The 17,096-nt window shown below is 41.9% G+C and overlaps 1 protein-coding gene across 1 annotated transcript in view; it reads left to right on the forward strand.

The window, feature by feature from the left end:
• The window catches only part of Nars2 (asparaginyl-tRNA synthetase 2, mitochondrial), a gene marked incomplete in the record, with an annotated part of 159,637 nt that overhangs the window by 115,439 nt on the left and 27,102 nt on the right, over positions 1-17,096 (forward strand). Inside the window, 3 exon segments of the mRNA XM_008844196.3 lie at positions 10,949-11,047; positions 11,154-11,191; positions 14,775-14,841. Coding sequence (XP_008842418.1) covers positions 10,949-11,047; positions 11,154-11,191; positions 14,775-14,841 — 204 coding nt within the window.

Here is a 17,096-nt window from a genome sequence, read left to right on the forward strand (position 1 = left end):
AGAGAGGTCTCCAAGAGAGAAAGGCACATGGACTTTGAAAATCCCTTCCACTCCTGCCACCTCCCTGAGGGGAAAAATGCCATGGGAAGGGGGCTGAGACTGGGTGTGGGAACGGGTATGGGTTGACACGGGAGAGGGGTTGGGAGGAGGCAGAAGAGAAGGAGAAGGGGAGTCCTGGGAGGAAGCTGAAGTGGGAGAGATGGGAGGGGTGTCCTGTCCATGAGAGGATGTAGGGGCAGGGGTGTCTGAGGCAGGGTCTGGAATTGAAGTAGAAGCAGATACAGGAGGGGTAAATGGGGTATTTGAGGTAGAAGTCAGACTTGGGGAGACTAGGGAGTATTTGGTAATGAGGTGTTTAAGATTTTGGATTTCCTTGATTAAAGGGGAATTGAGAGAGTGAGTGTCAGATTTAGAATGCTGAGGAAGGGAGGGGGAAGATTGCAGAGAGGGAGTTTGAGGCGGAGAAGGGAGGGGAGTTGGGCTGGCCCCTGGACTGGAAGGCAAGGGAGGGTATAGTGATGGGAGGGATTAGCATGGAGGTCAAGAAAGGCGTGGATGTAGGGTAGTTCAGACCACTTGCCATTACGCTGGCAGAAGTTTTCTAAATCTTTTAAAATATTGAGGTTTAAGGTTCCAGTGTTTGGCCAAACAGAGTTATTATCTAGTTTGTACTGAGGCCAGGAAATGGTGCACAAGAATTTTAGGTGTTTTGATCTGATAGTGTGAGATAATCCTAGCTTTTTTAAAGATTTAAGAAGACAGGGCACAGGCGTGAGACCCTGAGGTTTTGAGTGTTTGGTTCCCATAGCAACGGATTAGGCAGAAAGTGAAAGAAGAATTAAAGACCTCAGCTGGTGGGTAGGGGAACAAAGAGAATCTTTTTGCCCTGAGGGGACAGAGTTGGAGTTGAGAGAGAGAGAGAGAGAGAGAGAGAGAGAGAGCAGGAAGAGAAAGGTTTGGCTTAGGTCACGTAAAAGCGAGAACCGAGAAGAATCAGGCAACAAAAGAAAAGCATCCTTTTTTTTGTATTGCTGATTCGAGTTGACATCCCAAACCCCAGGGCAGCGTCCTGCAATCACTGGGAGGGGGGGATACGAGTTGTGCGTGTCCCTGCCAGTGACCACAGCATCCTGTAGTCAAAGGCAGGGCAGAACCTCCCACACACCGGTGTGATTTTGAGCAAGCAAAAACGAGTTGGGAGAGGTTCAGCAATGTGGTGCGTGACCAGCCAGTAGGAGCCAAAGTAGAAGGTAGTGGGCCTGGAGGCCGAGATGGGCCGGGAATGGAGAAGAATGGAGAGGCCTAGATGAAGCTCAGAGTAGCCAGTGAATGGAAGGAGAGGAGAGAGAGAGGGAAAGCAAGAGAGAGAGGAGTGAGAGAGAGCAGGAAGAGAAAGGTGTGGCTTAGGTCACGTAAAAACGAGAAATTCCCAAACCCCAGGGCAGTGTCCTGCAATCACTGGGGAGGGGAAATACGAGTTGTGCATGTCCCCGCCAGTGACCACAGCATCCTGTAGTCAAACGCAGGGTGGAACCTCCCACACACCAGTGTGATTTCGAGTGAGCAAAAACGAGTTAGGAGAGGTTCTGCAATGTGGTGCGTGACCAGCCAGTAGGAGAGTGGGCCCAGAGGCCGAGATGGACCGGGAGTGGAGAAGAATGGAGAGGCCTAGATGAAGCTCAGAGTAGCCAGTGAGCGGAGGGAGAGGAGAGAGGGGGGAGAGAGAGAGAGAGAGAGAGAGAGAGAGAGAGAGAGAGAGAGAAGATGTTAGGGGAAGGCAAAAGAGAGAGAGAAGATGTTAGGGGAAGGCAAAAGATGGCAGGAGCAAGGAAGGGAAGGGAGCTGAGGTAGGGAAAAGGATTTGAGTGCGACGGGGAGACAGGTCTGACTCCCAGGTGGGCGTGGACAGACACAGTAACTGTGCCAGGCAGTTCAACGGTCGCAGAAACCAGTGCTGTTCAGTGGCCGTGAGTGAGGTCCAGGAGTGACCGAATTCGATTAGAAAGGAGATGAAAAGAGAACTGGCGGAGAGTAGTGAAGGGGAAAGGGGAGAGAGAGAGGGAGAGAGAGCTGAAAGGAATGGGAGAGGGGAGAGAGAGAGAGGGTGGAAGTGTACCTTAATGCCGAGTCAGTGGTGTTCGCAGAAGCCAGTAACGACAAGCGAGTCTGAAAGTTTTACGTGCGAGGTCCCTTCAAGTAAGATCCAAGTCACGGCACCATCTGATAGGTAGAGAGCGGGCGGGAGCGAGCGGGTGGTGCCGATGGAGGAGGCACCGAGGCACAGATGGAATTCTCAGTGGGATACAGATTTATTTCGCACAGGGCACCTTTCCTGCGGGGAAGGGAAAGATGTCAGCGAAGGGAAAGATGGAAGGGAAGGGGAAGGGGAAGGGGAAAGGGAAGATGTCCGCCCACGGGTTGTGAGCTGGGACTTTATATATGGGGGCTTTAGGGTGTGGAAGGGGGGAATGTTCGGGGGAGAAATCAGAGAGGGGGAAGCAGGAAAAGCCTGGCTCCGTTCAGTCTGCCAGGTGGGATTAGGGTCTGGAAGTGTTTACTTTTTCTCTCAATATAAGAGAAAAGCTTGTTGTGATAAACAGCTTCTAAAATCTCTGGTTAACAGGTAGAATCTGCTTATCTTATCTTTGGAGATCAGAGGAGAGGCAGGCTGCTTCTCAGCAGAGTTTGTTTCCCTTGACTCCAAAGGTCAAGGTGAGGTCCCTGTTGGGGAGGGGGGAAACTGCTGCTATTTGGAACCCTAACAATTATTACTAGTCACAGTCGGTTACACTCGGATCCTTGGAACCTGAATATAGATATAAAGTCATCAGGTAGATTTCAGTGGTAATGTTTATCACCTCTACTAATTAACATGAAGTAAATTTTTATGCTTCCTCATATATGTCTCTTTTTAAAATTTGATTTTTTTGTGTGTATATCATACAGAACATCCCACACAATCTTATTCATCTATATACACACTTCCCAAATGGCACCCTCCCATAGCCTCCCCCCTTGCACACACTGGAGCCCATATACTCTGTCATCCCTGTTACTGTCCACTGTGTTGTTGGCGTCCCCAGCCATTCTCCAGTGCTTGTCTGTCTACTGAATATAGTCAGCTTATCTAGAGAGCCTTGTTTTAGGAAGATCAGCTGTTCCTCATTTAGCAGCAATCAGTTGTCAATATTCCTTTAGATAAGATTGGGGTCTGTTGTTTATTTTCCCAGTTCGATGCTGGATTACTGTCTGGGAGTCTTTTGAGCTACCCTGGCTAATAACTCAAAGGAAGATATCTCCTGTCTGGGATTATTTCTTGTTATGTAGCCTTTAGCTATACATATGGAGTCTTCAAAAATTATATTGACCCCATTAATCTTTGGTTATACTTTCCTTTTGGGTGTTTAAGACACTACAATTGGCCCAGATAAACTAATTTATTTTTACTCTTAAGGTTGATTGAGGATCTGTTCCTCAGGGGTAACATGGGCTTGGGAGGAGTCCCTGGCTCCTTTCTTTTACCAGTTCCATTTATGTGAAGATAAATCAAAGGTCCTGCTTGACCATGGCTGGCTTTGCTTGGAAGCATGAAAAAAATGTTTCCTCTGTGTTGACCCTCCTTTTTACAGACTGGACACCGGTTCAGGTCCATCTGGTGGAGTCTTCACGGCCTCCTTGATCAAGAGGACAGGTGACTCACCACAGTTACAGGACATTTTCTGAGATGCTCATAGTCCCGTGGAACATAGTTGACCCCGAGAGAGGCCTGCGGGTAGGAGAGAGGCCTGAGGTGGGTGGTGCAGGCCCAGGGAAGCAGAGGTTAGGTTAGATTTTTAAGCGTTGGTGATAAATATCCAGGAATAATGTGGACAGCACAGAGCCATATTATCCAGAGCATTATTTCCCAAAGCTCCCTATACTGGTATTATTGCAGATATATCCAAAATAAGTCTGTAATAAACAAGGTCAGTCAAGCCCAGAGAGATGGGCAGGTATGTGTCCAGTGGCTTCAGGTGAGGTGGACTTGGGAGCGGAGGCAGCTACAGGAACAGTCTCCAAGAAGAACACAGTGGCTTCCTGGGATAGGTCTTATTGGTGCCTGTTTTATTAGCTTCATATTCTTTTAAACTTATTTTTAAATTTTACATGCATAAAAATTCTACGTTTTAAGGAATGTATACACCCGTAACTAGAACTGCAGTCAAGATAACAGAACAATTTTGGCATTGCAGAACTACCCCATTTTACTGCCACTTTGTATCCTGTCTTAGTTTGCTTTCTATCGCTGTGATAAAATACTCTGACCAAAAGCAGCTTGGGGAAGAAAGGGTTTTTTTGGCTTACAATCCATAGTCTTCTCATCAACCTAAGCCGGGAACCTGGAGACAAGAACTGAAGCACAGTCCATGGAGGATGCTGCTTACTAGCCTGCTCCCCTGGCCTGTGCTCAGCCTGCTTTCTTATACAATTCAGGACCACCTGCCCAGAGGTAGCACCACCCACAGTGGACTAGGCCCTCCCATGTCACTCAGCAATCAAGAAAATGCCTCTCAAACATGCTCATCGGCCAGTCTGATAGAAGAAATACCCCAATTGAGGTTCCCTCTTCCTATGTGTCAAGTTGACAACAGAAACTGTCCAGAACACATCCTAACTCCTCTCCTCCTGTCAACCACTGATCTGCTCTAAGTAATTTGCCCTTTCCAGACTGTCCTGTATATGGAATAATGGAGTATCCACATTTTTCACTCTGTCCTTCTACTACTTAGTGTGCTGATGTGAGATGCTCCCATGTTCTGAGAGTTGTTTGCTCCTTTTCTCTGCAGATGATGTTCCTGGTACAAAAGCATGCACCTCCGTTCTTTAACATTCAGCAGTTGGAGAACATTTGATTTAGTTGAAGCAATAAACAAAGTAGCTATAAAACTTAATGTGCAAGTTTCATATCAAAATAATTTTCATCTCTTTTGAGTGAGGGAGGTCCTAGAAGTGAGGTTGTGAGATCAGAGTTTGGTGTTTAATTTTTATGGGAAACCTGTCTGCTTTACAAAGTGACTGTTCTGTTTTACATTGCTATAAGGAATATGCAAAAGTTTTACCTTTTCAGGCAGGAGAGATGACTCAGCAGTTAAGAGTACTGGCTGCTCTTATTGAAGACTTGGGTTCAGTTCCCAGCACCCACATGGTGGCTAACAACCACCATAACTCCAGTTCCAGGGGATCCAATGCCCCCTTCTGTCCTCTGTTGGCATTTATACATGTGGTACACCTAAGTACATGCAAGCAAAACATTCATACATATAAAAATAAATAAATATTCTTTAGGGTTTTGCTTTCTCGACTTCCTCATCAGTACTTAGTGTTGTCAAGGATGTGCTGTGTATATGAGTCTTTCAGAGGGCGTGTGTGTGTGTGTGTGTGTGTGTGTGTGTGAGAGAGAGAGCGAGAGAGAGAGAGAGAGAGAGAGAGAGACTGACTTCTGTTGGCCATGTGTCTTGTGGTTTTATTTTGTATTTCCCTATTATATATTAGTGTTCAACATCTTTTCATCTGCCTATTAGCCATCAGCTTCTAGTCTTTGAAGTGTTTGAGTACTTGGTTTCTTGTTGTTGAGCTCTGAACTTTATTTCAAAAAAAGTCCTTTTTCAGATACACGATTTGCAGAAGTTTCTCCAAATTTTGGCAGCTTGTCTTTTTAATCTCTTAACAATATCATACACTGAGAAAAAGGGTTTAGTTTGTTTTAAACCTATTTTTATTATGTGTATGAGTGTTTTGCATGCATGTATGTAAATATACCACATGCATACAGTGCTCATGAGTTCGAGACCAGCCTGAGCTAGTGAGACACTGCCTCAAAAAAACAAAACAAAAATTGCCAATTTTCTCTTTTATACATTTTATTGTTATATTTAAGAGTATTTTGCCAAGCCCAGAGTTAAAACAATATTCTCCTGTTTTCTTCAGCAAGTTTTACTGTTCTAGGTTTATGATCCAGTTTAACTTTGCTTCTGCATAAAATAAGGTTGAATTTTTTTTTTGTATATGGATGTTCAATTGTCTCAGGGCCATACTGAAATGATTATAACTTTCGTTCATTGACTTTTCCTTATATCTTAAACTTTTTTATAAATGTAGTTCTAGGTTCACGTGTACTTTAAGGAATAATGTAGAGACATTGTAGGCTCTCTTTACTCAGTTTTCTACCAGTGATGAAACCTGGCAAATAGTAGTACAGTATCCATATGCCAATGTTGACATTGGCAAAATCAGTACACAAAACATCTCCATCCCCACAAGTATCCCTCATGTGGCCATTTTATAGACACCTAATCCTCTCCTGCCAATTCTGTTCTCTAACCCTCCAACAACCTCTGTTCTGTTCTCCATTTTCAAAAATATTCCATTTCAAGAATGCTGTTATAAAAAATCTTATTTAGGAGGAAGAAGTTCTGGTATGGTAATACATAGTAGGATGCATATCTCAAAGAAACTAGACGATGGGCAGGAGAAGTGGCTCAGTCGGTAAAGTACTTGCTATGCAAGCATGATGATCTGAGTTTGAGTCCCAACACACATATGAAAATCCTACTCGTGGCCCTGATCCTAGAACTAGGAAGACAGACAAGATCTTTAGGGCTTACTGGCCATCTAGACTTGACGAATTGGGGAGCTCCAGGTTCAGTGAGAGACCTTGTCTCAGAAATAAAGTGAAGGCAGAGATTTCCTTATCCAGCAGATGATGATTAACAGAAACCCACAACACTGGGCAATGTGCAGAGAACAAGAGGTTGAAGAGTGCTCATACCTGAATAGGATGCCTATATCAGACTTCTGCTCCCAAGGCTCAGGGATCATTTCGGAAGAGGAGGCAGAAAGATCATAAGAGCCAGAGATGGTGGATGACCACAAGGAAAGTTTTCCAGACAGTTCCATCAGTTACTCCTATAAACTCACAGCAATGGTGACAGCATACACAAGTCCTATGCAGCCTCAAATGAGAAAATACCAGCTAGACATGGGGAAGTGGATAAGAAACCCCAACCAACCTAAGGAATTTTTGGCAACTGATGGCTGCTGGCAAAGGGAGGGAGAGACAGTCTCTTTCAAGGATGGAACTCTTGGTAGATTAACCACACTCCAGTAGATGGGCACACACTGAAGGACATTTAGGGATACAAACTAAACTCTATAGACCATATTATACTTATAATAGAGTACATTAAATTGGGGGGGCTCAGTAAAGGGAGGTATGGATAGGGGAGGGGATCTAAATACTATCAAATTATATTGTATGAAAATTGCAGAAATTCAATTAAAAATGTTAAAATATAGCCGGGTATGGTGGCACACGCCTTTGATCCCAGCACTCAGGAGGCAGAGGCAGGTGGATCTTTATGAGCTCGAGGCCACCCTGATCTACATAGTGAGTTACAGGACAGCTGGGGCTACAAGGAGACCCTGTCTTAAAAAGACAAAAAAAAAAAAGTTAAAAATATAATAAAAATAAAGTAGAGGGTTGACCAAGCATGATGGTGTACACCTTTAATCCCAGCACTTGGGCCAGAGACATGTGGATCTCTGAGTTTAAAGCCAGCCTGGTCTACAGTGCGACCGTGTCTCAAAAAATAAAATATTTCCAAAAAAAGGACAAAAAAATGTGCAGGAGGCTGGAGAGATACTTCAGTGGTTGAGAGCATGTACTGTACTTCTGGACCCAAGTTCAAGTACACCCACACTGGGTGGCTCACAACTGCCTGTAACTCCAGCTCCAAGGGATCCAAAGCCCTCTTCTGGTCTCCTTGTGTACCTTCATACATGTGGCATACAGACATAGATATACACATAAATAAAAATAAAGTAAATCTTAAAATACTGATAATAAAATAGACCGTGATTGAGGGAGGCACATGATGCTGACCTCTGTCCTCCACACACATGCACATATGTGTACATACACCACACACACACACACACACACTCATGATTAGAAGCATATCGAATGATTTCACCATGAAGAAAATATAGATGATTGAGGTAATAGATATGTTTAACCAAATACAAATGTTATGTAGTATGTACAAATAACAATATCAAGTGGCATCCCATTGTCATATCCAAGTTTTATACTTTTATGTTAAAGAATCAAAATACTCTCATTCTTAAGAGTATCTTCAGCAGGGCATAACTGCACACCCCTATGATCCCAGGACTCAGGAGTAGAGTCAGGCAGATCTCTGTGAGATCCAGGCCGGCCTGGTCTAAGCAGCAAGCTCCAGGCCAGCTTGGGGTTACAGGGAGACCCTGTCTCAAAAAACAAACAAACAAAAAAAAGTGCCTCAGGTTTAATAGTTTTCTGCATAATTACACAAGAAGACCTCTGACTAATTTTGTGAGTCTTAATGCCTTACCTTCATGAAGCTAGTAATTAAGCACTTAAATTGAAGTAGAATGGTATTCAAGAGCCAGTGGAATAGCTCAGAGTAAAAGCACTTGCCATGTAAGCCTGGTGACCTGAGTTCATTCCCTAGAACCCACAGTGGAAAGAGAGAACTCTTGAAAGCTGCCTCCTGACCTCCACACATGCACTGTAGCACTGTGGTTCATATACACACACATACATAAAAATAAAAAAAGTAATAAATAAAATTAAAATATTAAAAAGAATGTTATTTAAGTTTTGGTGTCAGCAACTTGCTACTTGTGTTACTCTACTGGTGATGCTCAAGACACATACTGCAGAGAGACTTGATTAATTAGAATATAAACTTTTTTTTCTTAAAATCAGGAGGAAAAAGTATGCTCCTCTAAAAGTAATCTCCTGCTTTTTCCTTTAGAAAGTATATTCTTTGTAACTACCTTTTTTTTTTTCTTTTTTCTTTTTTGGTCTTTTTGTGACAGGGTCTCTCTGTAATCCCAGCTGGCCTGGAACTCACTATGTAGACCAGGCTGGCCTGGCCTCACAGAGATCTACCTTCCTCTACCTCCTGAGGACCATGATTAAAGGTGTGTTCCTTCCACACACAGCTTATTTTAGTAATTTTTAAAGCATACCCTTAAGTTTTGTTGCCTTCAAATATTTTTACAGAACATAATCTGAAAGTCAGAGTTAGGGAAGTCCGGGATTTTCATTTCCAAATTGAAATTTATTGCTCATGAAAGACACCGATTTAACACCCCCAGTGGTCAAAGTCTTAATCTCATGGGTAGGTATCTTGTGTCCCTCAACAGTGCAGAAAGACCATCCAGTCTACCTGCTCTTTTCCCTCCCGGTATGTGCCAGCTTTGTTTGGTGACTGAGGGATATGGTGCTCATAAATCACTCAGTTTCTTAGTAATGTCTTTATCATGCTAGAAGGGTGGAAGGGACAAAGGCTGGCAGTAAATGGTCCCCAGCCCCAGTCGTTTCTCTTTGAAGTTAGTCCCCACTCTCCTCCACTCTCGAGAGAGAGAGAGAGAGAGAGAGAGAGAGAGAGTGTGTTCTGGCCTAGAACTCACTATGTAGTAGTGATCTCACAGAGGTGCACCTGCCTCTACCTCCCAAGTGCAGGGATTAAAGGTATGTGCCCCCAAGTTGGCCCAGGATTTAGGTTTCTTGAGACAGGATTTCATGTATCTCAAGGTGATCTTGAACTCCTGATCATGCCTCCACCTCCTAAGTGGTGGTAAACTGCTGCCACACTATCCATTTTATGCTGTGCTGGGGCTCAAACCCAGGACTTCATGCCTGCTACAAAAGTACTCTACCAACTAAACCACATCCCTAGTCTTATTTCTATTAATATTACATAACTAGTTAAGTACCTTCTCTCTTTTGAATACAAAATCCTTAGTTCTGGTTTAGTTTTACTTTGTCTCTTCAATTTTATCTTTACTCCTGTCTCATTTTTGGATTCTAACTCATTCTTTCATCCCACAAACTAGTTGTCTTTATATGTACACTGAAGTGCCTTAGAGACCTACATTCTCAACTATTTGTGGTGGTACAAGCCTAATCCCAGCACTTGGGAGGCAAAAGCAGGCAGATCTCTGAGTGGATGCTGAGCCTGTATTCTATCACTGTGCCCTCATCCCCACAGAAATTTTAGTTGTAACATTTCAGAAAAGTTTTCCATTTAAATTACTATTTTCTTCTCAGGAAAAGAATCTGAGTATGAGTCTTCCAGGGACATTCTTGGTAGAACAAATTATTATATTTAATTCATATTTTATGGTTTTAAAAGAATTGTATTTATATATGTGCATGTCTGTGTTAATGTATGTCACGTGTACAAGTGCCCACAGAGACCAGAAGAGGGCATCAAAACCCCTGGAGCTAGAGTTATAGGCAAGATTGTGATATGGGTGCTTGGAACTGAACTCGTCCTCTGGAAGAGCAGGAAGCACTCTTAACCACTAGTACTCCAGCCCTCATGTTTCATGTTTTAACAAACAAAAATGTATACATTTATATTTAGATGAATCTCACTGCTTCTCAGATTTTTAAAGTTTTCCTTCAGAATGTTCTTACTCTTGGCAAGGCACGGTGGCACACATCTTTAATCCCAACACTCAGGAGGCAGAGGCAGGGTGATCTCTGTGAGTTTGAGGCCAGCCTGGTCTACAGAACAAGTTTCAGGCTCACCAGCATCTCAAAAAATAAGCATCAACAAAAATGTTCTCACTCTTTACAAAAACAAATAATGTGTGTATTTCTCTAAGCCGAGAACTGAGCTAAGTCTGATAACATAGTTTATTCCATTTCATTGTCACAACAGTCCTATGAAGTGAGTTCATTGGTATTCAGAGACACAATCAGTGATAGCTGCTCATTTGACATTGTACTCTGATACCAGTATTAATCTAATGTTGTTATGTTCAGGAATTGACAAGCTTGATGGGTTTTTAGTTTCTGGAACCAGGAGGGCAGTCTTTGAGCCTGGCTCAGAAGTTGTCTCATTTCCCTTAGGTAATGGAGGATCTCTTCAAGGCTGCCACAGTGATGGTTCTGTCAAATTGTTCTGAAGATGTGGAGCTCTGTCACAAATTCGTAGCTCCTGGCCACAGGGTAAGAAGTTTTGTGGATAAGGCCAAATATAGCTTCTCTTTAGGTATGTTAGTTCATGTAATGAATGTAATCACATTTAAATTTTGTTCCCTTTTGTCTTATCAAGGACAGACTAGAACATATGCTAAAAAACAACTTTTTAATGTAAGTAGATACTATACCTTCTCTGAACTTGCTCATACTTTGCCACTGTATATACTATATTGAATTATAATTTTTGTTTATATATGTCTGCTTCTTATACTAGATTTGAGACAAGACCTATATTTTAATTATTTTTTGTTGCTCTTATGTTTAGTTCTTAGTTGATAACCAATGTGTCACCAATAAATTAATCATAGCAAGGTAAGTGAGCATAGTAATTATGTAACTGCTTACTACAGTTCATACCTTAGACAATCATCCCTTGGTATCCTAGAGATTGGTTCTAGGAACCTCACATATACTAAAATCTGAATGCCTAACACCCTATATAAAATAGCATAGTATTTGCATATAACCTATTCACATCTACCCATATACTTTTAAATCACTTCTAAATTACCTATAACACCTAAAACAAGGTACCATATTGAGCATAGCACATAGTGTGATTAGATCCCCAGGAAGTTCAAATAAAATAGTGACAATACAATGATAAAATGTATCTTCACATTGATAACAAAAGTACTTGTCTCCTTAGAATTAAACTAGTGGGTAGCAGTAGCATGTAAAACGAGATAAGAATGTTCATAGTTAGCCAGGTATGGTGTTGCACACCTTTAATCCCAGCATTTGGGACGCGGAGGCAGGTGGATCTTTGTGAGACTGAGATCAGCCTGGTCTACATAGCAAGTTCCAGGCCACTTTGTGGCTACCGGAAGACCCTGTCTCAAAAATAAACAAATAAACAAATAAATAAATAAGAATTTTCATAGTTGAAGTATGTCAATGCTTGTGTAATTTGAAAGGAAAGATACCGATTTACGTTAGACTTATTATATCACATGTCCATGTTAAAATGTTAAGAGTAGTCACTGAGGGACTTGAGAGATAGATGGTCCAGTGGTTAAGAGCACTGGTGCACTGTTTGCTCTTCATACGGTAGCTAGCAACCATCCTTAACTCCAACTGGAGTTAAGGGGATCCAACACCCTCTGCTAGCTTCTGTGGGAAGTGCACACATGTGGTATACTTATGTACATATAGGCAAAACATATACATAGAATAAAAATAAATCTTTTTTAAAAATAAAAGCCACCAGAAGCATAATGAGAGAGTGATGGTGTTTGGCTGCACCCATCCAAGTCTTGGCGACCCCTGCAGAAGAAGGAGTGGAAAGATTGTGAGGGCCATGGGTGGTGCATGACTATAAGGAAATAGTCATCCAGGCTCCTGGGAACTTGCTCATATGAACTTATAGCAATGGTCACAGCATGCACGAGACCCATGCAAACTCAATCAGACAAAATTGGCAAGTTACTCATCTTTCTAAGCTTCAGTTTCCCTTCTGCAGAGTACTTTACTTTTAAATTATTATTATTTAGCACCAGGCATGGTAGCACAGGCCTTTAGTCCCAGTACTTGGGAGGCAGAAGCAGGCAGATCTCTGTGAGTTCAAGGCCAGCCTGGTCTACATAGTGGGTTCCAGTCCAGCTGGGAGGCTACAGGGAGACCCTGTCTCAAAAAGACAAAAAAAGAAAAAAAAAGGAAAAAATTATTTTTATTTAATAAAATAAACTGCATGGCACATACTTGTAATCCCAGCCATCACTCAGGAGGTAGAGGCAAGAGAATCTGGAGTTCAAGATTGTCCTAGTAAGTTTGAGGCCAGCCTGAGCTACATGAGACCATGTCAAAAAGAAAAGAAGTGAAATGAAAAGAGAAGAGGGGCTGGAGAGGTGGACACTGAGGCTCTTACAGAGGACCAGTTTCAATTCCCAGCACCCACATGGAAGGTTGCAACTATCTGTAACTCCAGGACCAAGAGCTCTGACATCCCCTTCTAGCCTCTGAGGGCACTAGGTATGCACATGGTGCACATATTGTTCAAGCAAAGCACTCATATAAAATAAAAATAAATCTAAAAAGAAAAAAATAGGAATTCCTCATATGCATATAGAAACATCTGTAGGGCATATTATTGAAAAAAAATAAGAGAGTATATGTGATGTGTGCACTGACATTTACTAAAATACCTATTATAAATATTTGCATATTTATATGTAATCTGAAAGGGTACACAGAAACTAGTGACAGTGAATAAGAGAAGAGTCGGGTGGCTGTAAATCAAGGTGCAAGAGAGGTGTTATATACTTTCCCTCCCTCCTTCCCTTCTTCCCTCCTTCCTTCCTTCCCTCCCTCCCTCCTTCCTCTCCCCTCCCTTCCTCCCCTCCCCTTTTCTCCTCCCTTTGTTGCCTAAACTGAACTTGAACTCCTAAGCTGAAGCAGTCCTCCCACTTCAGCCCCTGAGACTACAGGCATGCCACCCTCACACACATACATGTGTGATGGTATTTAACTGTGTGAATATATTAGCCATCAAGCAGCTAAATTAAAACAATTCTTAACTTGGCTTATGTTAGTCATGAGAGTTTCTTTTTTTCTTTTCTTTTCTTTTCTTTTCTTTTCTTTTCTTTTTTTTTTGGTCTTTTTGAGACAGGGTCTCCCTGTAGCCCCAGCTGTCCTGGACTCACTATGTAGACCAGACTGGCCTTGAACTCACAGAGATCCCCTTGCCACAATGCTGGAATTAAAGGTGTGTGCCACCACGCCCAGCGAGTTTCTTATTAAGAAAACCAATGACAGTTTTCTTCAACAGACTTACAGAATAGATTACCAAGACCATTTTCCATGGCCTGAAGAAGCCCTTTGCTCTGACTGCCATTCCTAGTGAATTTCCTGATATTCTCCTTGTTCAGTATGCTCCAGTCACAACCACCTTTTTGCTCCTTCAACCGGCCAAACTGTTCCTCACCAAAGGCCTTGCACTGCTGTTCTTTGTGCCTGGTGTTCTCCTCCCAGATATTTATACAGTTCATGTTTTCAGTTGATGCAGGTTTCTATTCAAGATGTCACCAACTTAATGAGACCTAAAATCTTACCTAAAATGGCACCCCCAAACACCCTGTCTTCTTACCTCACTGTATTTTCCTTCATAACATAATGACCACCTAGCATTGTAATATTCACTCTCTTTCTCTGTCCCTCCCTCTCTCCTTCCTTCCCTCCCTCTCTCCCTCTCTTCCCCTCCTCCCTCTCTTTCTCTCACACTCATACACACCTGCACATACACTTGCACACACATCTTGGCTCCATGAAGGCAGGGACTTTCTCTTTTTTACTGTCTCCAATACCTAGGACACTGCTTAACTACCTAGAAGCCTTGAAATACATTTTTCAGATGAATAAATGATGAGTGAATGACAATTTTTAATCTTTTTCTCTTTGAGCCTCAATATTTCATACTTTTTAGTAGAATATTGGCATAGCATGGATTTAGAAAAACTGCTTGCTGAAGTAACCAGCTCCTTCTGTGCACATTGCATGTTGGTCAGGATTGGGGTTACAGAACAGCCACTTCTAATGCAGATCACACTTTTATAGGATTTGGTGAGCCTTAATTCTTGATTACTTAGTACTTATTTGTGATCTATATTGGAATTTTTTCCCCTGGTTTTAAAATGTCCAAGTTTAGAGTAGTCCCACTGAATTAACCTTTCTCTGCTTTTACCTTGTTTTCCTTCAGCATTTCTTATACAGAAGCAGTGGAGATCTTAAATCAAGCATCCCAGAACTTCACCTTTACCCCCAAGGTAGTATTCAGTGTGTGTGTGTGTGTGTGTGTGTGTGTGTGTGTGTTCAAGCATACCAGATCTTCACCTTTACCCCCAAGGTAGTATTCAGTGTGTGTGTGTGTGTGTGTGTGTGTGTGTGTGTGTGTGTGTGTGTGTTTTCCCTAATTGTCCTTGTCCTTATCTTCATTAAAAATCTGCATGGTAGTGCACACCTTTAATCCCAGCATTAAGGGGGCAGAGGCAGGCGGATCTCTGAGTTAGAGACCAACCTGGAATTAAAGATGTGCACCCTTACTCCTATCGTTTGGAATAGCAGTGATTAAAGGGTTAAAGAGGAGTCTCCCACATTTAGAAAGATGAAAATTCAAGAGCAAAATGACAGTTTAAGAGCATTACTCTAGAAATCAAGTAGTTTAGTGTTTTGCCAAGTGTATTCTGAATGTTAAAAGCTGATAGACAAAGAAGTTATTTGATTAAATACATTTAGGCAACATATTAAACCTGTTTCCTTTTTAGCAAACTTTTTTTTTTTTTTTTTTTTTTTTTTTTGAGATAGGGTTTCCCTGAAGCTCCAGCTGACCTGGAACTCACTATATAAACCAGGCTGACCTCCATCTCACAGAGCTCCACCTGCCTCTGCCTCTGGAGTGCTGGGATTAAAGTCATGGCCACCATGCCCAACCTTCATTTGAACTTTTGGGGGCCCTTAATTTTGAGCTACCCAAAATGGCTCTTTTTTTAAGAACTTTTTTTAAAGACCTTTAAAAAATATTTAATTGATAAAGATTTGTGTGTTCTTGCATATCTTCAAGGTGTACAATATAATGACTTAATATATGTGTGTTTATATACACTTCACATTCTCACAACAATCAAATTAATGAATACATTCATCACCACCCATAGTGTATATTATATCTCAAAACTTATTCACCCTGTAACTTAAAGTTTGTGCCCATCAGCCAACAGCTGTCTGTTTCCCCCAGCCCCAGTCTCTGGCAATCCCTCTTCTCTCCATTTTTGTAATGGGACGCCTCTATTTTATTGGCAAGGATATAGGTGGAAATGGGCCAGATGCTTGTCATTGTGCCAAGCACCCAGCATCAGAGGCATGTCTTCTGATTCCTATTCCAGTTCTTTTTCCTTGTACTTCAGATATTACCAGGCATCACACTCACCTTCACCCTTGCCCACTGCTGCTGCCCCTTCTACCAGCCTTACATGCTCATTTGGTGCAGACATCATCCCTCTTTTATCAGCAGCAGTTGAAGAGACCCTTGTGCTTTCCATAGCCAATGAAAAGTCCAAGGAAGGAGTCAAGACTGAGAATGAGCTTATTAATTTGAAAGTGGCCAAATAGGTGCCCAGTGGTAAGTGGAGGATGAAGGTACAGTCTGTGTGATACAGCCAAATGGGAGGGTCCAATAAAAAGGAAACTTTCTACTTGACTCCAGAATTCTCTACAGACCAAGAATACTTTCTCAGAAACTGCAAGTCTGTCAGGTGTGTGGTGGTGTACACCTTTAATCTTAGAAATCATTTGGGAGGTAGAGGCAGGCAGATCTCTGTGAGTTTAAGACCAGTCCAGTCTACAAAATGAGTTCCAACCCAGCCAGGACTACATAATGAGACTGTGTCTCAAAAAGCAAAAACAAACAAAAAGGAACTGCAGTTTGCTCCCACAGTGTCCCCACTTACTACAGTGAAGTTTCCTTATTCTCTCACTTCCTCTTCCCCCATTCCTTTTTTGCACGTAAACCACCTGGTGTATTTGGCCTTCTTTAAAAAAAAAAATAAATTGCCAGTAGCATGTTTTGGTTGACATCAAATGAGATGGGGTAGGAGAAAGTAGTGGTTATGTGGCTGTATCTTTCTGCATTAGTGCTGTGTGCATTCGGCTTTTACCTTTATATCCAGTGAGTTATGTGTGTGCTCATTGGTACAGACCTGGTACCTCTTGTGAATTAATACTGAGGAGATGCCTGTGCTTGTGATGAGTGAAACATCTAAGGAGTCAAAACTGAGAACAAAATCACACTAACTTTAACAGAAAAACCCAACAACATAAAAATTCTTGATTAGAGAACTTAAATGCTTTTCATTTATGATTGTAAAATGAAGGGCAGTTTTATAATTTTTTGTACATAACCATTATGCATAGACCAATCTGTATTTAAGTAGGGGAAATTACTCTAAGAAAAATTAATCTAAAATAGTTTTCCCTAATTAAATATCCTTCTGTTTAAACTTCATGTTTGAAGTGTGAGTTTGGG

Source organism: Nannospalax galili, unplaced genomic scaffold, assembly GCF_000622305.1.
Source record: "Nannospalax galili isolate Female #2095 unplaced genomic scaffold, S.galili_v1.0 scaffold278, whole genome shotgun sequence".
NCBI lineage: Eukaryota > Metazoa > Chordata > Mammalia > Rodentia > Spalacidae > Nannospalax > Nannospalax galili.